This window comes from Pelobates fuscus, chromosome 11, assembly GCF_036172605.1.
Source record: "Pelobates fuscus isolate aPelFus1 chromosome 11, aPelFus1.pri, whole genome shotgun sequence".
Taxonomy (NCBI): Eukaryota; Metazoa; Chordata; class Amphibia; order Anura; family Pelobatidae; genus Pelobates; species Pelobates fuscus.
Window position 1 is genome coordinate 31,656,311 of NC_086327.1, and position 24,647 is coordinate 31,680,957.

General features: G+C 42.7%; 1 protein-coding gene across 2 annotated transcripts; it reads right to left on the reverse strand.

Annotated features, from left to right (window-relative positions):
* Positions 1-2,016: 2,016 nt before the first annotated feature.
* APOC2 (apolipoprotein C2) lies at positions 2,017-15,931 on the reverse strand. 2 transcript variants are annotated; one of them, XM_063437099.1, is made up of 5 exons: positions 15,824-15,931; positions 14,966-14,991; positions 12,833-12,913; positions 8,521-8,674; positions 2,017-2,311 (listed from the first exon to the last, which is right to left on the reverse strand). In XM_063437099.1, exons 3-5 carry the CDS (start codon positions 12,885-12,887, stop codon positions 2,227-2,229), a joined length of 294 nt encoding a protein of 97 aa, XP_063293169.1. In that variant the 5' UTR covers positions 12,888-12,913; positions 14,966-14,991; positions 15,824-15,931; the 3' UTR covers positions 2,017-2,226. The 2 variants fall into 2 exon arrangements, with proteins under 2 accessions (XP_063293169.1, XP_063293170.1); XM_063437100.1 differs by lacking the exon at positions 15,824-15,931 and adding an exon at positions 13,105-13,132 and having other exon boundaries at positions 14,966-14,986.
* Positions 15,932-24,647: the final 8,716 nt, after the last annotated feature.

Below are 24,647 nucleotides of genomic sequence, written 5' to 3' on the forward strand. Positions count from 1 at the left end.
TATGATTTACCATTATGTTTTTTTTTTAATATTAATTAATTTGTTTTTGTTTTATTTAGTTTTTTTCGTGTGTGAGAATGAGCACTACTTAGTTGTTTTAGGTTTATTTTTAGAAAATGTATTAGAAAAAGGAGGATGGCTATAGAGCTATAAAGGTCCAGCTCAGGAGCCAAGGAAAGGACTAAATGGGCAACAACTAAAGGGCTTGACCCAACGCAATAAGTATTAGAAAATAGAGAGAATCCCAAAAATCGAGGTGTTCGGAGAGGAAAAGCAAAATCCATCTACCAGAACGCACTCGACTGAGGGTGTGCCCACAATAGGGTATTTACTCCCTTGGTGTGCAGAGTAATTGATGTGCAAAATAAGGAAAATAATTAATCTTTAATAGAAAAACATACAGAGACTAAAAAAAAAAAAACTTTAAGCTATATCAATATCTGGTATAGTGTTCATACTGTTTAAACTCCATTTGGTTTTACTTATTTCAATACTTTTCACTACTATACACCTTCCTGTCATTCAGTATCTAGAATGACATTATGGGAGCAGATTCTACTCTCTAATCTATTCATTACTTTGAGACATTAATAACCCAAGGGATTGCCCCCTATGATAATGTTTTACTTGGGCACATATACTACGATTGAGGTATTACAATCCCACATATTTGCCAGTATCTCTGTTCCCTAGCCGACACTGTTGCCGGCTCGAGCAGCCCTTGACTCCTCCCCCTCCCGTGACGCGGCCTCACGCGATTGGCCATGACGTCCCGGGAGGGGCGGGCACTAGCCCTATATAATCTCGGCGGTGACGGGATTCCCTCACTGCTCTTGAAAAAGGCGCCACATAGTGCCGAAACGCGCGTCGAGAAGACGCTTAGCTTAGTTAGGTACTTACTTTGCTACTCTGCTACTTAGAAGCTAGACTTAGGCTGCGAAAAAACTTTTGATTTTTACTTTTATTTCACGAAGATTCCCAGCCTAGTTAGGCATCTACTTTGCTACCTATACCTAGACTTAGGCTAAGCTCGTATTTTATTTTTTTGTTTTGTTTTTACAAAACAAGGGGTCGGGAATAAGTGGGCATCTGGGTCCTGGCTGGATGGGAGACACTCCCTGTATCTGTGAGACAGGGGCAGCGCTTGTGTCTCTGGGGAAAGCTCACAAACTAGCAACTTGATACTATTGTAACTTTGTATCTTTCCCTAATAGTACTACTCTGGGATTGTAACATTCTACAAATAAGCACTAACAGATCGTCCCAGCCACTATTGTCTGCATTAATTAACTTTTTTGTAAGCAATCCACTACCTTTGTAATTTGGGGCTGACTACTACTCAGTTGAATCGACTACCTGGGTATCTTTACATACAGGGGGAATTTTCTTATCTCTATTATGACCTTATCGTTTTTCCCCCACACTGTATGCCTCTGATCCCGATCCATTTCACCAGTGCAGTCAGCATCCCCAAAAGTGTACTATATACTCCAGGGAAGGACACCCTGGGGTCTGGGGTACTCCCCCAGAATATACAGTCGTGCTACATTTTATGCAGACACTCTGACATTATAGGGCTGATCTGTGTTTTGGTGCCTTATACATTTAGGTAGATATTCTTCTACCATATGCTAGTATGAGTAAACAGCCTCTAGGGGTTGTGGTGCAGTACTCTCTACAGTGAATTGTCCTGTACAGCCACATGGACCAATCCCCATTCCTATACCCCATGAATTTTTTTTTAGTCTCTGTATGTTTTTCTATTAAAGATTTATTATTTTCCTTATTTTGCACATCAATTACTCTGCACACCAAGGGAGTAAATACCCTATTGTGGGCACACCCTCAGTCGAGTGCGTTCTGGTAGATGGTTATTTTTAGAAAATGACCTAAAAGTAAATTAGGTAAATTGCGCAAGTGTACTTTTTGTTGCATGGCACCCCAAAATTATTTTTGTTCTATTATAAGACCTAGAGGCATGAGTTACTTTAACACAAATAAGCAAAGCAAACACTATTTACACAAAAAAATGTAAGATAATTTTATTTAATTTGGAATTAATCCAGGAAAGTGTTCTTGCAGTCACAGAAAATTGTATTAACTGTTGAATTCTGAAGCACAGGTGTGCGCTGGAACTTCACCAAGATTGATATTAATACACTAGGAAGCCTTGAGAAAATGACGTTGAAGATTACAGAGTTTGAATTGTTGATCAGCCAATGCTGCTTATTCATAAAGCCAGTGGTATGCTTGGTCATAAAAAATGTTCAAATAAGGAGTCACGTAAGATGATGTCTTCTCATAAGCATCCCTGTTAAAGGAATAGACCGGCATGAGGCACAGATATTTTATCTTAACATGGAATATTCTAGACAATTGAAGCAATACCTGACATTGTGTGTAAACAGCTAAATCATTTAATAAGATCCTAGTATCATGGTGTGGAGAGCCAATATATAAATAAATCTATACATATATATGTAGAGAGAGAGAGAAGCAACAACCAAAGAAGTTATGGTGGGGAAACATTGTGATTGAAAACAGGGCCGCCACCAGAAATTTTGGGGCCCCTAACTGAGCTTAGGGTCTGGGCCCCTGGGGGCCCGCCTCCAAAACCACCTCCAAATCCCGCCCACAGGAATAAACACACAGACACAACACACATTCACTGATACAAAAGGACACAGATACACACACACACACACTGATACATACTGTAACGGAACCGCTGGCACCCCGACCGGGTACCCTCCGCTGACGGATGCTCCTAGTGCTTTCCGAGGTCTCCAAGCACTCTGCCTGACACCGTAACCACTGCAGACCCCACGAACCGCCGCAGCTTGGTTGGGGTCTCGCCGACTCCACCCACTCTGGACCCAAGACCAGGGTCCAGCTTCCAGTAGGTGGACCTCTCCGAATTCCAGAGAGCAGGAACAGGAACAAGCTCTTAGCAGAGCTCAGCGATTATACCCTGGGGAGTATAGGGATTATAGCAATCCCCAGAGTGTAGTTCTCCAATCCCCCAAACATGAGCCGAAACTTCATTGTGACGAAACCAACCTCGCCACTGGGCCTTGGAGAAGCTTGTTTGCCCGCCTCCTACCTGCTGACTATGGCCCCTGGATTATTTGGGGCATATTGTATTTTATTGTGCGACTGCTGGCCCTTTAAGTACAGTGAATGGTATTTTATTGTGCTGCTGCTGGCCCTTTAAGAACTGTCTGGGGACATATTGAGACTTTGGGTAACAATACCCTTTAAGACTATGGCCCCTGAAAACGTATGGACTTTTATTGGTGTGTATGGCCCTTTAAGAACCGTCTGGGGACATATTGTGACTTTGCTGAACAATGCCCCTTTAAGACTATGTCCCCAGACCTGTAAAATAACTTGTTCCTGGCTTTCCCCCACTTGGTTCAGTAAATAGGGCTTACTGAACCAAGTACCACACAGGCGGACCACCCAGAAGCTAAAGTGTGCAGGCAATTTACCTCCCAGGCTGTGAGGTTACTGCCGGTTAATTGCACGTGGCGGCGGCCATCTTTGTTCAGTCGAACGCGGTCAGCGGTGTATGCTAAAGATTCTGTGGAACTGAAATCGTCTACACATTCTGCCGAACACCGCTGACCCTTACCTTCTCCCATACGGAACTTGCAGCTCCAGAGACTAAGTCCCGTTCGAAATGGGACTTAGTCGTTTTTTCGGCATGAAATTGACCGACCGCACAGCCCAAATCTATGGAACTGTTTTGGGCAGGAAATTGTGCTTGCGGTCGGTCATAAAGGACTTCCAGCTAACTTTTGATCCACTGGGGGGATTTGGCTGATTTTTGGAAGGGTGTATGTTTAAAGTGGGCTGATTCCAAATATGTGGTTTTTGGGCAGTTATAGCACATGTATAAAAACGGTATTTTCCCTGGCTGTAATAATTATGTTAACTGGTTATCTGAGGGGAGGTAACTTGTGGGTTGTAACCGTTATGCTATTGGCTGTTTTACCCCGCCCCTGTGGGCGGGCTTTTATGTGTAAGATGGAAATAAAAGCAGACTGGGTGTGCTAGCACCTCAGATCATCTTGTACCTTCATGAAGTTTTGGCTCATGTTTGGGGGATTGGAGAACTACACTCTGGGGATTGCTATAATCACTATACTCCCCAGGGTAAAATCGCTGAGCTCTGCTAAGAGCTTGTTCCTGTTCCTGCTCTCTGGAATTCGGAGAGGTTCATCTACTGGAAGCTAGACCCTGGTCTTGGGTCCAGAGTGAGTAGCGTGGTGAGACCCCAACCAAGCTGCGGCGGTTCGTGGGAGTCTACAGTGTTTATGGTGTCTGGTGGAGTGCTTGGAGTCCTCAGGAGCGCTAGGAGCATCCTTTAACGGAGGTACCCAGTCGGGGTGCCAGGCGATCCGTTACATTCATGAAGGTACAAGATGATCTGAGGTGCTGGCACACCCAGTCTGGTTTTTATTATAATCTTTGCCAATACAGGACCGCCCACAGGGAGGTATAAAACAACCAATAACATCTCAGTTACAACCCACAGATTCCCTCCCCTTATCCTGGGATGTAACCCAATTACACATACAGTTAAAACATACTTTTTACCCAACTTTCATAACTCTAAACCCATACATCCAATCTCCATAAAAATTACATATTCACAACCAATCTATTCAGGGGAACAACATATTAAAAAATGTCACGAATCAGACCAGTGGTTCAAAAGTTAAGGGAAAGTCCTTTGTGACCAAATGAAGCATGGCTTTTCTGCCCAAAACAAGTTCCACAGAGTCTCTATCCTGGAGATAATTGGGAAGTAATCCAATTATCTCCAAGGACAGATGCAAAACTCCATAAGCCACATGGCAGACAAAGGACAATAAAAGACATAAAAATACATACTGTTACATTTATCACATAGAACCTACACATTTACAATTTACCGAACACATAATAGCATGCATAATATTGAAGACAGCCTGAATGCAATCTGCTACACAGTCTTAAAGGGACATTGTTCCTAAAAGTCATAATATGTCCACGGATGGTTTTTTAAAGGGCCAGCAGCAGCACCATACAAATCCAATATGCCCAAATGTTGCACCTGAAGGGCCAAATCTCCCAGGGACCATAGTCAACAGGTAAGAGGCTGGCAATCAGGCTCCTCCAACAGCCAGGGGTAAAGGGCAGCTTGTCACCAATAAACCCAGTGACAAAAGGCATTTCGTCACACATACTAACAGACACACATACTGATACGCATATAGGCATACATACTGACACACACATACTGAGACATATACAGACACACAGGCGTACATAGTGACAGACACATACTAACATACATACAGACACACATGCATAAGGACATACAGACACAGACACATTCAGAATGACATACAGACAGACATTCATACTGACATACACACATGCATACTGACATGCAGACATACATACACTGACATTCATACACACATAATGACATGCATACAGATAGACATACATGCATACAGACATGCATACAGACATACATTCATACTGGCATGCATTCATACTGGCATACATACATTCATACAGACACTGACATCCATACATACACACATTCATAATGACATACAGACATACATTCATACTGGCATACATACATTCATACAGACCGATAGACAGACATACATACACACATTCAAAATGACATGCAGACATACATACACTGACATTCATACACACATAATGACATGCATACAGACATACAGACATACATACAGATATACATACAGACATACATAGTTACATACATACATTCATACTGGCATACATACATTCATACAGACACTGACATCCATACATACACACATTCATAATGACATACAGACATACATACACTGACATTCATACATACACACATTCATAATGACATACAGACATACATACACTGACATTCATACACACATAATGACATGCATACAGATAGACATAAATGCATACAGACATACATTCATACTGGCATGAATTCATACTGGCATACATACATTCATACAGACACTGACATCCATACATACACACATTCATAATGACATACAGACATACATACACTTACATTCATATATACACACATTTATAATGACATACAGACATACATACACTGACATTCATACACACATAATGACATGCATACAGATAGACACACATGCATACAGACATACAGACAGACAGACATACACACATTCATAATGACATGCAGACATAGAAACACTGACATTCATACACACATAATGACATGCATACAGACATACAGACATACAGACATGCATACAGACATACATACAGATATACATACAGACATACATAGTTACATACATACATTCATACTGGCATACAGACAGACATACACACAGACGGACATACACACAGACAGACATACAGACATACATACACACAAACAGACAGACAGACGTACAGACACACACAGACAGACATACAGACAGACATACAGACAGACATACACATACAGACAGACATACATACACACAAACAGACATACAGACATACATACACACAAACAGACAGACATACACACAGACAGACATACAGACAGACAGACATACATACACACATACAGACAGACATACACACAGACATACAGACAGACATACACACAGACAGACATACACACATACAGACAGACAGACATACAGACATACATACAGACAAACATACACACATAAAGACATACAGACAGACATACACACATACAGACAGACACACATACACACAAACAGACAGACATACACACAGACATACATACACACAAACAGACATACAGACATACATACACACAAACAGACATACACACATACAGACAGACATACACACAGACAAACACACAGACAGACATACATACACACATACAGACAGACAGACATACACACAAACAGACAGACAGACAGACAGACATACACACAGACAGACATACAGACAGACATACACACAGACAAACACACACAGACATACATACATACACACATACAGACAGACAGACAGACACATACAGACAGACATACATACACACATACAGACAGACAGACAGACATACACACACACACACAGCTCATTTCCCAGCCACCCTCCTGTTTCTTACCTTGTCTTTGCAGGACGGTGGCTGACTGTGGCTGATGGGACTGGCAGTAGGCTGGCTTTCCCTCTTCATTGTTGGGCGGGCGCTCCTCCCGCGCGGAGTGAGCTGGGAGGAAGTCTTCCTCCCAGCAGCACTTGCACTGCGGCGGCATTTTTTTTTTTAAAGGGGTCCGGTCGTGCTATACCACGGCCACAGCGCTGACCGGGCCCCTGAAGATATGGGGCCCATCGGGTGGCCCTGAGTGCATGGGCCATCCGATGGGAAAGCGTGCGGGCACCGGTGCAACTGCACTGGCGTCAGTTCCGACGCTACACGTGGGGCCCAGGCGGCCGGGCCCACCAGGGCCGCCGGACCCGTGACAACCGTTATGGTTGTCACTCCCTGATGGCGGCCCTGATTAAAAAACCCTTCCACCACAAGTCTGTGGATAGTTAAGTTAATACAATGTTAAACAAAAATCTGCACACCAGTCAAGCCATAAGACTTGCTTTCCCCACAGAAATCACAAATTTGCAGTGATGTTACTACAGCAAAGGATTCTGGGTGGGCTTTTGCAAATTCGTTCAACAAAGAATCACATTTCTGCCTCATTCCATTTTAAACATGGATTCCTTTGAGTCTGTATTTGCTGTATACAACAGCTTTAAAACACAACTTAAGAAAAGACGCAAAGCCAGTAAACCAATCATGGGCAGCTCTTTATTTGTTAATGCAAATCATCAGCATGAGGTTGGTTACTGGCCAGCTAATGAGGCTTGGATTTCTGTGGGAAAAATAAGTCTTATGGCTTGACTGGTGTACAGATTATTGTTTAACATTGTAATAAGTATCCAATGACTTCAGGTGGAAGGGGTTTTCAATCACAATGTTTTCCCCACCATACCTGTGTTGGTTGTTGCTTCGCAAGTACCTCCAAGTTTCAAAGCTAGCCAGTAAGCAACCTCATGCTGATGATTTGCATTAACAATGAAACAGCTGTCCACTTCATCATTCGGTTAATAATTTTGAAAAATTCTCGAATGTTTATAGTTTGGTTGTTTTGGCACAAAATTTTAAATTCATTACACCTAATGAAAATGGGAATTTTTAGTAACACCAAAGGATCTGTTTAGGTCATAGGTCCAACTAATTTTAAATACAATAAATATTTTTTAGAAGCTCCAAATTTTCTCTTGTGTATATGTGTTCGCTCACAGCAACACTATCTAAATATATATATTTTTTAATATTTGATAGAGTGGGAAGATTGATCTGTAAACGTTCTCCCTACTGACTGTTTGGTTGAAGATTAGAAATGTTCGAATCTATTATCTTAATATTCTTTCTGTTCTGTATATCAAGCTTTTTTTTTGTCACGTTCATATTCTGTTTTTCTCTGAGATACTTACTTGACTTTTTCCTCTACAGCAGGAATTCTTACTTTATCAAATAGTTCCTTAGCTTTGGTACTGGCCTGTTCAAAAGATGAGCTTAACACGTTCTGCACTTGTGATAAATAAGTAGGTGGCTCCTCTCGCTTTTGTATCCGGTAACTCTGAATCCCTGGAAAGACAGAGAGAAAGATAGGTTATAGGGCTTTCGGATATACTATGTGAACCCTATTGATGCATTGTTAAAATTTAAAAATGCAGATTAAATATTCTGATGTGGACTTTCCAGCCTTTTCTTGACCAAAATGCCCATGATGTTATAGCAGTAAGCAGGTAGCTGAGCATCATTTGACTTACAATTACTAGGTATAGACTCATATGTTGCTAAAGGTACAACATACAAGTCCAAAAATAGTTAAACTAGGATACAGGGATGATTTTGTGTGTTATATGCCTTCAGATTGTGCTTCTTTTATACTTTTCCCCCTGGTCAAAGAAGGAATGTATGGTATATTCGTGGAATGGTATGTATGGTATAATGTATTCCATGTATGTTGAAAGAGTATGATGGAGAAATTAAAAAGATAAATGTAAGCAATCTATTACTTCCGTTGTATCAAATAAACTAGCACCACTAGAGGTTCTATTTGATCTACAAACACATGTGACAACTATTTGAGCTCTAACATATGTGACAACTTCTTCATGATATTCAGTGAATTAATTACATAATTGCGTTACTATACTTGGCCAGAGTATATCGATTTTGCAGTTTATATTGCATGTTCTTATATTATTTAGGTATACCTAAAGATGTTTGAAATACATTTTCCATACATCTATGACCAACATTCAATGGGTTATTTGAGTTGACTAACGTTAGGGAATTGCAATAACAACTTTTTAAGAGACACTCACACCCCAAAACAACTTGAGGCTCATTTTTGCAATGGTTTTACTCCATAGTTGGACCTTTGGCACCCAGCATTGCTGCCCCTGGCTGCAATATGAGGAAAGTTGAGTTGGGCAGCCTGTGGTTGGCTGAGAGTGAGCGACAGCTGATACTGTCAGCCTATCACTAAAACCCATTGAGAGAAATAGTACAACACGTGGACACTCCTGCCCAGTTGTTATGGAGGTGGAAGACTTTTAATTTAGCTGGCAATATAAACACGGAGGTACCATAAGAGTCGTTAGGATGACTTCATCTATGATCATTCAACACATTCTCTACCTGTCAGATTGATGACAATATAACTCACCTACCTCCTACAAGTTTAACCCCTTAAGGACCAAACTTCTGGAATAAAAGGGAATCATGACATGTCAGACATGTCATGTGTCCTTAAGGGGTTAAACATCTTAGTGACTACAAGATGATCACAGATGTTGAGGGACTCCCACAAGGTTAAATAACCAACCCAGTGGGTTGGATCCACTTTCCTGTAATAATTAGTCAAGATGATAATTCTAAAGCCACCCAATAATTTATACTTAAAGGGACATTAAAAGCTATCATAAACACAATATTGTTTATTTTAAGAGAACTCTGTGGGTGGAATGCCTTTTGTTTGGGACATCTTATGACTTCACCTTCCTCATTATGCATCATATATGTATGGATAAGCCTCTGTTAATTCAAAAACACCAAAATGGACAATGGCACAGGTTGTTTGATCTGTACCATTAAAATCTACCTACCCATACAGATAATTTAGATACATACAGAGAGTAATGTAACCTCTTCATATAATGTTCCATGCTTGGGTGGATTTGAGTTGCCAGGGAATTATCATTTTTTTTGTCAAACACTGTGAAAATGGTATGACACAAACAGAGAGCCCTTGCCCCATTAATGGGGCAGTCTGAGCACCATAACTACTATCGTCCTCTGGTGCAGTCCCACGATAAGTAGTCAAACCATTTTTTATTAGTTGCACACTTACCTGTGTCCCATGTGATATCACTAATGCAGAAGTGCTTACTTTATTTTAACAATGTCAATGTGTCCCATGTTTCGACAGAATTCAACTGATGCTCGCAAATGTCCGATGGGCTGCGATGGCCATGGGCCGGGGCCGGCAGGTGAGGTCACAGGACCTCCCCGGCTGGTCCATGCAGGGCCTGCGCTATCCGAGCACCGGCCCTGCTGCATTCCCTGACAGGCCGGTGGGGAGATCAAAGATCTTCCTCACGTGCCCACTTGCACAGAAATGCAGGCGCCAGCTGGGAGGGAGACAGGATAGGACCATCTTGCAGCTCCGCTGGGTTCCTCTCAGGAGATCCGGAGCTTTACCATGGCAATGCCCCCGATCTTGCGAGAGTGAACTCGCAGGCTAGATTTCACTCACCACTTGCAACACCAGGGATGGTGTGAGAGTGCCCCGGTCCCTCCCTCGCAGGCACCACCGTGCCCCTGCCCCCCCCCCTCCCAGGCTAAAGGTAAGAAGGGAGGGGGGATATAATGCCTGTTTTTTTGTTTGTTTTTAAATAAATAAATTCTTATATACACACATCACCCTCACACACAGCACACTCACACTCATTACCCTCACACACAGCACTCTCACACACAACACTCTCACGCACAACACTCTCACATACAGCACTCTCACATACAGCACTCTCACACATATTACCCTCACACACAACACTCTCTCACACACAACACTCTCTCACTCAAATTACCATCACACACACACATCACTCTCACACACAGCACTCTCACACACAGCAACCTCACACACATCACCTTCACACATAGTACTCTCATTCACATCACTCTCACACACAACACTCTCTCACACACATTACCATCACACACATGACCCTCACTCACAGCACTCTCATACACAGCACCATCAAACACAGCACTCTCACACACAGCACTCTTACGCACATCACCCTCACACACAATACTCTCACACACATCACCCTCACTCACAGCACTCTCACACACAGCACCCTCACACACAGCACTCTCACACACAGCACTCTCACGCACATCACCCTCACACACAATACTCTCACACACATCACCCTCACTCACAGCACTCTCACACACATCACCCCCACACACACAGTCCCCTCTCACACACAGATTACCCTCTCACACACACACACACACACACACACACATTACCCACACACACACATAGCTCGCTCTCTCACACACACATTACCCTCACACACATCACCCTCACACAGACACATCACCCCTCACACTCACAGCACCCTCACACACAGCACCCTCACATACACAGCACTTATACACACACTCTCAACAGCTCCTAGCCACACGTGCATTACATTTCACCACAAATACAACTAAAACAGACCTTATTACACAATGCCACACCACAATCAGCTCACTCTACACACATGCAATCCCACAAGCAGGCTCCAAACACACACACAATACTATTTCCTGGCACCTTTTGTCTGCTGGTATTCCATTTATAGAGACACCAGAGACAAGTTGAAACACAGCACAGGCATGTTATCAAATTTGGGCCTTTTTCTCATGCTAGAGCTCTACAGCAGAGCTCTGCACATGGTCTGCCCTGGAAGAGAATTGAACCAACATGCTCACCCTCTCTGCCCCGCCTCCTTCTTAGTAGGCCGCTGTGATTACAAAATGCCCGGGCCGAATTTGTTTCACAGTCCGGTCCTGCTCTCAATCAATGAATTTTGGGTGAAACAGGTATATCTGATATTACAAAAGGAGGCCAGACTTTAGGAGCCCTAGGGTCCCTGGCAAAGCCCAAACTTTTACAAAATGGTTTAACTGCTTGCCTGTGGATGGTGCCAGGAGACTCCTGGCACCATAACACTACAGTGGTCTGTAGTGGTTATTGTGCCTAGACTGTCCCTTTTAATTTAACCTGCTCATGGTTAATGAATAAACCTAGAATAAGGGTATTTGCTGATTAATGCAACATTTAAAATAGGTATAGTCCCTGGTGTTATTTTATAATTGGACTTTTTTTTAAATAAACACATTCAAAGCAAAATGGAGACACAGTGACAATACCTAAAAATGTGTCCTGTGTGCTGGACGCACTTCACCAATTGTGGCATTTCATCCGTAGGAATTGCATCCCTGTTTGATCGTTTTTGTTTTTTTCTTGAATCACCTATCCTTATGTTGAATATTTTTAATTTCAGATAAATAAACATCATCTTTTGAATTACACAATGTATTTTAGAGAGCCAAAGTGAGGCGACTATCCACAAAGACAAACTCTAGTTTTGCTCTTTTTATATAATGAATGTTTAGTTTATTTGATATAAAAAATGAGTTCTAGAGTTAGATATTCATAACACGGACCTGTACTCAGGAGAAGTAAGAGCAGGGACACAGCAGTGACTTGTGTTGGATTCATGTTCTCATGCAATGCTTCTTCACGAGCTGAAGGAAAAGAAACGCTGAGTTTATTCTCTGATATAATCACACAGTAAGAGGAACATCAGAAAGTCTACAGACACTGCGCAAAACCCAAAAATCTTAAAGAGGTAATAGAGAGGCTTTGTTGATGGGGCATAAAAATTGAAAGTAAGAATACGAAACCCCCAAAATTGGCCCAAGGTGTAACTTTTTACCAGAAATCGGTAGAGTTTAGCTCAACACCTGAAAAAAAAGGATAGATAATTACATATATCTTAAACCCCAAACAATACATCAATCTGTTCTAAAATAGTTTCAATACTTACAATGGGGTACCCAGGGCATTCCTGGCTCAAAAGTCACTCCAGTTAGCAGGAGTGGTTATTGTGCTTGGAGTATTCCATTAATGTTTGTCAATTTGCTATCTAGATTATATATCATCTGATCTTCACTATATTTCATTTAATTTTTCTAAATATGCAACAACAACAAAAAATTGCACAATATTTTTTATTTGGCCTCTAAACTTTGAAATTGTTTGTCAATCCCCGTGCAGGAGAAAAGATAAGATCCCTGTGCAGAGGAGTTAAAGAGGTGATGTGTTTGGTAAACAGGGGATGGGTTAGATAAACAGTAAAAGATACAGAGGACTTTGGTTTCTAGAGACAGTGCAGAAAATATATTTTTTTGTGTGTGTGGCTCAGGATAAATGTCTGCTTTTTAAAAGCCACTGAAAAATAATCATTTAGATTTATTTCCTGAAATTTTACATTTTCCAGAATTTTTTTTTTTTTTTTAAACTTGTGTATATTGCAATGTTATATAAAATGAACTTTCAAGCGAAGAAAAATAGGAAAAATTGCTTTTAATGCAGTTCTACTTATGCCCACTGGGGGTTCCAGGGCTAATATGTATTTTAACATCTGAATTCTTTCTGTATTTCTCTCTCCTGTTCACCATTTATTAAATCAGTGTTTTTTTCCGATAGACTTTAGTGTTAAAATGGTTTTTAATTTATGAGCATTAACCGTATTTACTATTAACAGAATCCAGAGCCTGTTATGTAATTGTAATGACTTTATTCACTAAATAACAAATTGCAGTGTCATAAAAACTGAATTGCTATATTTAGGCTATAGCTAAGTTGGAAAAATTATTCAGGTTAGCTATGGTCACACTTGGCTATTTTAGCCCATATTCTACAATTTGCTTTTCAATTATTCAGGAGTTTGCTATGATGAAATATAGACGTGCAAAACGTTTGTTTCAGACGGTTCGTCCGAATTAAATTCCTGTTAATGCACACCCAGACGTATTTATCGTCTGGGATTTACCTGCTGAATCTTATACATTAAAGTATAGTGAAATAGAAAGCATAATTAAATAAAGTCCAAAATAATGAACATGATATTAAATGAAATTTCAGATTTCCACATTCCCATGATTTCATGCACACACACAAATTTGCAGTTTAAATAAAATAAAAATGTAATTGCATTTGTAGTCAATAATGTCAGGGGGGCCAGCTTGCTAGCATTTATTTGTCATAAATTAGTGTCATACTTATTTGCCTCTTCAGAACACAGTTACAACATCATAGTTAACATTCAATAATTTTAAATAAATAGAAAATGGGCTCTATGTGGGAATAAAAAAAAAAAAACTAGAAATATATTGCCAGTAAGATTTTTTTTTGCTGTTTTTTAGTACCCTCATCGCTTGGCATTTGCTTTTTAAAGGAACGCCAGATCATTGCGGTAGTTATGGTGTTTTATGTCTGTAAGTGCTGTTCTACAATCTTTTCCTTACCATAATGTGGCAGTTTCACAAAAAAAAAATAGACAGTATGCTTTATTTCAGTAATAGACAAGATATATTTACAAACGGTAATTATTGTGAACCTCTAAATTCCATCCCACGGCGTAATACTATGTATCAAGTAAAATATATACTTCAACGCTTATTTGGAAAAAAATAAATGAGGTTTTCATTTTTTTTTTTCCCTCAGTGGTTAAAACAGTTAGCAGAGTTTCCTGGTAATAAAGTAAGAATTGATACTGTAAGATATTTATGTACCTTGCGATCTGACTGTCCTTCAGGTTCTGGAAAAGACAGTACATACAAAATCAGTTATTATTACAACGCAACCGTGTAATAGAACCTGTCTAGGGTGAGAAGCAGATGCTATCGTTAACCAAAGTGCTTGTGTGCAGTTGTAGAGATGTTAGATGGGATGATATCTGAAAATGGGAATATCAGCCAGATGGTACTTAATTCATAGTACTCTCATTAGGTGTACATGTGTAGGGATAGAACTCTCAGCCAGATGTTAGAGAAGCATTATTGCTACAAAATTACTGCTACAAAATAACATTCATTAAGAACTCTTACCTAAAAGTTCTACACCCAAAAAACAATTCAAGCAACCAAACCACCTCAAATACTAAAACCAATCAGAACCACCACCAACAAACATGCAGGTAAGTGTAAATACAACTTTCATTCAGATGTACGGTTAGGATGGTTGATACAAGTGTGAGAAATGTAAAAAAAAAAAGCGGATATACATTTAACAGATATCCAATTTACTTTCCCCAAATTGCCTATAACCAGTCTGACCTGTCCAGTTTGTCTTCTGCCCATCGTGATCCTAAATTATCCTGACACTATTTCCAAAAAGTAATTTTATATACACCTCTGGCCTTATTACATCATCTACCCAGTTACTCCCATGCATGTTCCTTGTGCTGAATCCCAATGTTCTCCCGTTCTCCATTTGTCCAGTATCGTTTCTCCCATTTTAACCACAAGCTGTTTCTTCCAATCTTCTTCTGTTCACCCCACACAGCTTTTCTACACATCAGTTTTCTCCTTACGTTAACCCCTCTCCTTAATTTTTCATCTCGCCCCATTTTCCCCTCCTTACATTCTCACCTCTTCTGCTGTTTCTCCAGACACCTTGGCGAGAATATTATAATCCTTTTTGTGATGTGTTGTCAGTACTGAGGGTCTAAGTCCATGCAAACATGAAACTGAGCGACCTGAGGTTCAGAGGTCAGACAGAAAAGCTTTCACAGAAACTGCACACCTTTTCAATAGGTGTGATCTCATCGCTGCTGTACACAGTTAACTCTACCATATAAGCATTTTCAATAGCTGCTTGTGCCCGGCATTGATCTACCCCCACCCCCTCCATTAAGAGGATGAAGATGAGATATATGCAACTGTTGCATCATTATAATACTGTAATGTATGTTTAAAAACAGACATACAATTAATGCTTTCTTTAGGTTGTGTTTTTAGTAAAAATATTGCATGCCCCAGTTATGTGCCCATCATCTTACATCTTTCCAAATGGGGTATAGTACATGTGATATATGTACACTAATATAAAATATACAAATTTACAACTTTTGCCCATTTGCTTCAAATTTGCTCTAAACTGTTAGGATTTTTACTCTCATTCAATGGTATCTAGCTATACAGGCTGTGCTTAAATATATACTTTTTATGGGGTTCATGTGTGATTTTGGGGTACTTTCAGAATGCTGGAGATAATTGAGTTGATACAGTAATTGACTCAATTATCTCCCAGTGCCTTATATTGTATCACTGCTATTATTAGTGTATAAGTTTGTGTCTCAGTTCCCAACAAGGTCCATGTGGGTGTCACCCTTGCATGGGGACTTGCATAAAAGGCGAGTGTGGCTATCATTAAACCATTCCTGCTTAACCCTCAACATGTAGCCTCGTCTCGTGATTGTAGGGAACCGCTATACAGCTATACCACTAGCTCTTGTAAGCTATATTGGATTCATGGTCTGCTGGGAGATCAGCTGGAGAACATTGCAGCGCTGCTCAGACTAGGGAAAAAGCACATCTCTGGAGGTATATATTGGCAGCCACACGGCCCCACTTGTGGCACCGGAAGCATTTAATCAGGGCAACCGTCACATTGGTGGCAGCAGAGGGATGGTCCTTTTATTCCCAGAGCAAGTGCTGACCAGATGGAGAGCCAGTATGAGAAGCTAAAAAGACCAACTTTGAAAAACTTGCTGGAGAGCCGTGGACGCATCGCAAGTAACCGACCGCGGAGAGAATTCATTGCCGACCTGCTGGAACTAGATGAACTAGACCGTACAACAGGAATGGCCGAACCAAATGTCCCATATGTAGAGGAAGATGAAATACTACGGATTGTTCGGGCATGTTTGGCGATGTATGGGCCGAACCCGTTGGAAGAACGAATCGCTCAAATATTCAGTGCTGTGGAGGCTGAAGCCATTTTCAATTGGTAACAGCACTGCGGTCTGCACCCCCAGTGGAAGCTAATCCTACCCCTGCAGCTGAACGTTGAAAGGTACCATTCGCAGCCTTCAAGTCATTCCTGGAAACAAAAGGGGAGATGATGGCTACCTTGCGGACTTTGAGAGACAGTATGCCTTATATCAAGTACCCTCGGAAGAATGGGTCACCATTTTGTCAGGCAAATTGTCTGGTAAAGCATCCAAAGCTTTTCGAGCCATCCCCAATGAGGAAATCAACCATTACAACTTGGTTAAAGAGGCCCTACTCACACGCTATGCTGTCACCTCTGAAGCCTATCGCCGGCGATTTCGGGAATCTAAAAAGAAAGTGGGAGATTTGAATATGGAAATGGCATGTCGCCTACACCGCACCTCTTCCCATTGGATTACCAGGTGTCAAGCTAGCACAGTGTCAAGCTTTTTCTCCTAGAACACTTCCTGCTTGCACTCCAACCCGAACTGCAAGTGTGGGTACGAGATCGACGACTTTGACTGATGCCGCCCGCTTAGCAGACGAGTATGCTGATACCAGGAGGATGGGTCAGACCACCCTGAGACCCTTCCCCGCAGCGAATCCCCGGGCTTCTGTCCCCACTTACCGCCCCAAATTCCGGGCTCCTGTTCCCCCTGGCCCCTCTCACTACCAAGATCCACCTTAGTATCCACGGGAACAAGCCAAGTTTAAATGCTTCCGGTGCCACGAGTGGGGCCGTGTGGCTGCCAATTGTCCGTTTTGGCCCTCAACCCAACAATGGAGATGTCCCCCACCAATAGCCAACCCTGCGCAATCCCATACCCTGGCTGCTCACTGTGTAGAAACCAAGGCCAGCTCCGAGGAGTATTTGGGAGTTCTATACGAGGTGGATCCCGTACAAGCTGCTTCCCCAGACAACCACCAGCAACACCGACAGGAGATACAAATAAATGGAGAAGTGGCCCAAGGATTACGAGACAGTGACGCTACCTTAATCTTGGTCCAACAACACTTAGTCAAACCAGAGGAGTGCTCTAAACTTATCGTTGCTGTTCGGGTGCCTGTGTTTCATCTCCATACTGCCCGTGTACACCTGGATTGGGGAGCCGGATCCAGCATGGCAACCGTAGGGATTATGGATAATTTGCCCGCTGAGGTCTTGTTGGGAAATGACCTGTGACCCTTAACCTCTGCTTACATACCTACTACACCCGCTACCGTGTATCCAGTGACAACCCGTTCGCAAGCCTGAACAGCAGGAACCAGCTCACCAGGCCGGGAGACCCTGGTAAGAACCCAACAGACCCTGACCCCGACAGTGGCCAGAGACCCCTTAGCTCAGGACAACCCCGTGGAGTTTGGGAAGGAGACCAGGAGGACCCGTCCCTTCATAAATATTGGGAGAAGGCAGAGACAGAGCAAGGGAGGGATGAGAATGAGAGGCTGCTGGGAGATCAACTGGAGAACAAAGACCAAGAGGAGTGGTCCAGGCTACATCTCACATGGTTTGGCTCAGACTAGGGGAAAAGTTTTCAGTGGCATACACACGATCCATGGGGCCCCGGTGCAAAAACTGATCCATGGGGGGATCCACAGGAAATGTGCACAAACTTCCCCACATACACACACACACGCACAAACTACATCCTTCACAAACACAATGCACCCCTCACACACACATGCACACTGCAACCCTCACACACACACACAAATGGCACCCCTCACACACACATATTGCACCCACACACACACACACTACAGTCTCTATCCCGGCAGACCCCAGGTAAGTTGTCAAACTGTTGATAAACTTTGACTACTTACCTTGGGAGGGTACTATGGCACTACTAGCCCCATAACCACTACAATGTAATGTAGTGGTTATTGTGCCTGGATTGTTTCTTTAAAAAATCTACCAGTGCCACTCCCAAGATTAGGGGCCCAGTATATGCCGCAGCGCTGTACATATATACAACCTGGAAAATTGTTTTGACTTGGGGTGGCTTGATAAAATATTGAAATATTAAGGGCGCCTTGAACCTAGAATGTTTGGGAACCACTGTACTATTGGGTAGTATCCTATAGAGATGTGCATGGAAATAATTTTTGGTTTGGTTCTGTATGGTAAAAAATGTTCGATTTTTGATTCACATGAAATTTGGTAATATAACTATACAGTTCATCCAAAATATTTGTTTATATAACAAATTTCAGACGACTATTAATCACTATGGAAATGAATTAATCCAAAAGTTGGCAGCCAGTCACAACAACCCTCTAAATGGGGATCTTCCTATATTTTTACATTCACTTTGAATATTAAATTAGATTGTGTTATGAAAAATATGTTAAAGTAGAACTCAACAGGTCCCTATATACGACACCAACAGCCAGGGTTTGCGCTAACGGAGCGTTCACAGACCCCTTTCCGATTCAGAACGGGACCCGACAGGGTTGTCCCCTGTCACCTCTGCTCTTTGTCCTTGCTTTTCAAACCCTTTCTCAACAGCATCCGAAACAATCTGGACATCAGAGGACTAATGGTAGGCAAAACTATGCATTTGGTCTCAGTATGCTGATTGTCATGAACGCACCCTACTTCAAGAGTGTGCGTGATGTAGTTGTGGTGGTGAAAGGGTTAAGGTTCACTGTCTGTCTGCACTAAACCAGAAATAATTATAAAATCCCCCTTAACACCACCCACACTTAAGCATAATAATATAACTATTACTTTTTTAACTCCACCAAGACAATTTATAAATGGGGTGACTTGGTCCCTCAGGTAACTTAATAATAAAAACCCACCAAATGCAACTTAGCACAATATCAAAGCAAGTGCAAAACACTAATTAGTCTCTACTAATTAGTCAGGTAACGTGATTCTTAAACATACAAAGGCAGAACTTATAAAGGAATATTTATTGTGAGCAAAAAATAGTCACAGTGCATAGAAAAAAATAGATGATAAACAAATTATTTACACCAACAACAGATCAAAACAAAAGGGCTAAAATAACAGAAGTCCTAATCACTTACTCAGCTTTTCAAAGTAAACCTTCTGCCCTAGGGGGTTTCTGGTAAGAAAGATGGTAACTCACTTAGAATTAGATTCTAATACACACAGTACAATACACACTTCAGTATCTTTAGAGATATACCCGGTGGATTACCAAGCCTCGCCCAGAGGTGGAGACAAGGCGTAACTTTAGTAAGTAGAAGTGATCACCCCTTGGTTCCAGACCAACATCATTACAAATGGAAACATATGGTTCTATCTCCTCTTATGTACTTCCACAGATATAATAATTGCATCTAGGAATTGGTTACCATTTCTCCATTCCATAGATATGTCACACTTCTTACTTGTGACCCAATATAGCGGACATCACAATCCCTTCCCCTATGGTTAAGTTACGCAAAACATGTTTGGGCTTGATTAGCAGATTGTACTGGTCACATTCCAAATATAACAAAAATTAGGCTCAATTATTATTCCATGAGTAAGTATTAATGTTTCTATTGGATATGATACTGGAATACAACACTTGTTTTTTCTATTTTCTTGAAAGCTAATGATCATTAACATATCAAAGAACTCCACTCATCAATTAAAAGGTAGATGCCACATGGCTGAAGTCAGCTAGTTTACATTAGAGCTAGACTTCCAGGCCACATATGTGTGACTTCTCACACCTTACAGAGCTTATGATTAATAAAATGATCAATCCATATGGTAAACCATATGCTCCCTTTCACATTTCTATGCAATTCACACTACCCCTTCTATCATCTGATCTTGCAACCAAGTGGCCAATTCATATCTGCAATACATATATTATATAAAATGGTAATATTCTCTAGTGCAAGAATGAATTATGCACCCTTGGCGTGACACTGATGACTTACTATTTTTTGTCACAAACCCAAGCTCCTCCGTGCCGGCTATTATGTAAACGATCTTCAATGTATCCGTACCGAGCCAGAAGGCCAAAGACCTCAAAAAGCAGTTCCCTTTCCAATGGTCAGACACTGCTCTAAAATATCTGGGCATCCGGATAACTGGAGATCTCACACAACTCTTCCAAGCAAAGCTCCAACCACTACTAACCACTCTATGCAAAGACCAAGAGGAGTGGTCCAGGCTACGTCTCACATGGTTTGGCAGGGTGGAGTTATCAAGATGAACATCTTGCCCAGGCTTCTATACCTTTTCCAGGACCTACCTATCATCATACGCAAGGCATTATTTTCCTCCCTCAACTCACTGGTACTTAGGTTCATCGGGCACAAACTCAAAGCACGCGTTAAACACGATACCCTCACTCTGCCAAAGCCAAAGGAGGGCCTGGTCCAACCTGATTTTAAACTATACTACCACGCCTCTTACACCCTGAGGATAGTGGAATTGTTCAAACAAGGAGTTTAGAAACTGTGGAAGGATGTCGAGTCGGCCCTGCTCACCAGACCAATTAATGTCATCCGATAGCAAGATCATCCTCAGAGCCAGAAAATGGCAGCCCTCCTTCATTAAGGCTACTACACAGATCTGGCAGTCGCCACTAAGATCACTCTCACCCCATGCCCCTCACCTTTACTACCAGTGACACACAACTCCACATTCCCCTCGGGATTAGAGGCCAGGGCCTTCCAGAGACTGCTGGGAGAGGGACTCCCACAAATCCACCATGTCCTCCATGAGATCCGACCTTTGGCAACTTTGTCGGTGGTGAACTCCCTGAACTTCAGGCATTGCTTGACCAGCTACAGCTACAGCTAGAGGATACCTAGACAGGGCTGGAGCTTTCTATAAGCAACTTAGGCAGTCACCTAGGGTGCAGTTTTGAAGGGGGCGCCTTGTGTTGCCAGCGCAGCACCCCTCATGCTGCTGCCGCCTTCAGGAGGCATAGCCAGGGTCGACACATCCTTTAGGGCGCACAGGGTCTGTGGGTGGAAGATACGAGTGACCTGGCGGGAGGGAAGCACACAGCGTGGTCTTACAGGAAGGGCTCTCTCAATGAGTCAGTCCATCAGACCTGCAGTGCCTTCCCCTATGCACTGCTTCTCTGCGCCCCCACTCACTGCTTATCTTCTCTGTGCCCCCACTCACTGCTTCTGCCCTTCCTTGCCCCACTCACTGCTTCTCTTCTCTGTGCCCCCACTCACTGCTCATGCCTTCCCACACTCACTGCGTTTTTACTCTGTGCCCTCCCCCCCCCCATTCACTGCTTTTTATTTTTTGCTGTTTAGATGAGTTTAATTATTGCTGCAATTGCATTTAAGCACATTGTTTATTTTTTTTATTTTTCTTATTCTTTATTTTTGTTGTGCACATATAACAGTACAGGCTTGCCTTGCAACAGCAGCATCAGCATGCACAAGAATTATACATAATAGAGAACGTTGTGGCTTCCAGAAGACGGCACAATTTTTAACATTTTGGTCAATTAACTTGTATGTAGGCATAGCACATTTTTAAATGTAATGAGTAAAAGAGTTTACAAAAGTAACACAGCTAAATGAGTATAACAGGATAAACTAAACAACATATATGCATTGATGATAAGTTTAGCAGGCTTGAAATTTAGGTAAATAAACCACTGGGTACTTAAAAGTATTAAATGGTCACAAAGCACAGTAAGTATAGAGGCAAAGAAATGCGTGGTATAGGCCCCATGGAAACCACTGTAGTAGTCCAACCGATGGCCATCCGACAGTATTCCCCACATATCCATTTCACCATTCCTACTGCTCCAGGTATGTCCAGTGACCAGAGAAGGGTCCCTCGCCCCGAGTTTTGCAGCCTCATGTGCAGACCTATGGCCTCCTCAGGATGGGGTAATGTCCCCGTGTGGATCATGGTGCAATAAGGTGGTGGTGTAGCAGGAACTGGTGGTCCGGCACTGAAACACTTTCAACAGCTGCCCTGTCGATGTGAGCGTCTTGCAGCTCCAAGTATGCTTAGCTTGGTTCAGTCGTCGTGTAGAGTAGGGCAAGGATGGTGGAAACCTTTTGTTTGTTGGCTTAGTACAGGTTAGGATTGTGCCCATAATTTGGGTAGGGCCAGTATGAGCTTCTCTTCCCAGGAGATCCGTAGAGCATGGGCAGTGGGTGGTGAAAAGCCTTGAGCAGCCTCCATCTTGTAAAGTAGGTCTCAGGTTTTCAGTACCAGGTAGTATCCACATACCTTCAGATTTCCTCAGTGGGGACCAGGATGACCCCCTGGCCCAAAGGGGGGTGGAATAGGACCGGCAAGCATATCAGTGAGCTGGCATGTGGTATCTGGGAAGGAAGGCAGGGTAGTGACCATTCAACCGCTCCCCTCAATAGTGGGCCACAGCCTCAAAAACTTTGTGCTTCCCTCAAGGGGGCCCAGAACTCCCAAACACGGAGTCCACCACCGCTCCCACGGCTATGTGATTATGTAGTTGCGGACTCAATTCGAGTGTATGAGCCACAAACTTTAGCTTAAAAGGCCAGATTCCTCCGGAGCCTCTCCTGTACGCGACCAGACAGCATGGCAGTCCGGCCCTGCCCCCCCCACTCACTGATTTTACTCTGGGCCCCCACTCACTCCTTGTGCCCTACATTACAGATCCCCCACTCACTCCTTCTGCCCTACATTGCAGAGCCCCCACTCACTCTTGCTGCCCTACATTGCAGAGCCCCCACTCACTCTTTCTGCCCTACATTGCTGAGCCCACACTCACTCCTTCTGCCCTACATTGCAGAGCCCCCATTCACTCCTTCTGCCCCCTTCTGTAGCGTTACTTACCTTATCCAGGGGCCGGCCGCGGTCCTCTCTTCGAGCCGCGCGCGGTCCTGCTGCTGCACGACTCAACCGGCGGCTGCAACAGGAGGATGGGCAGTGACCGCGAGAAGCAGTCACGTGTCCCGCCTGAATCTAAGAGCGCGCCGCGGGTCTCGGGCGCGCTCTTAAAGAAACAGTGGGAGCCTAAATTGGCAAAAGGCTCCCATTGGCCCCTGTCATGCTACACTCCCCATACACTTACCTTTTGGGGGTGTGGATATGACAGGAGCCAATCACATTAATTTAGAAGGTACTTATACTCACCTTTTTCCCTTAGTCCTTGCCCTATCGTGGTTTCTGTTGCAGTTCCCTTTAGTGCTTGTTATGTTCAGTTGTGTTCATTCGTATTGACCTTGGCTTTGTTTCTGACTACGTTATCTCTTTATCCTTATCTGTTCTGTTTGCCGGCTTGCTGTTTACTGTGTACCAGACCCTGGCCAGTCCTAGTTTACGCTGTCTCTTTTTGCCCTTGACCTCGGATCGTTCCTGACTCTGTCTCCTCTCATATACATTGAGTCCGGCCATTCTAAGGTCCGGTAGACGTATCTCTCCTCTGTGTTGTCTTTTGTTGAGTTGAATCCTGCGAGTTGGGGTATATTTTCGTTACACCTTCCCACACACACATGCAGACAAACAGATACACATGCAAACACACACATAGACACACACACA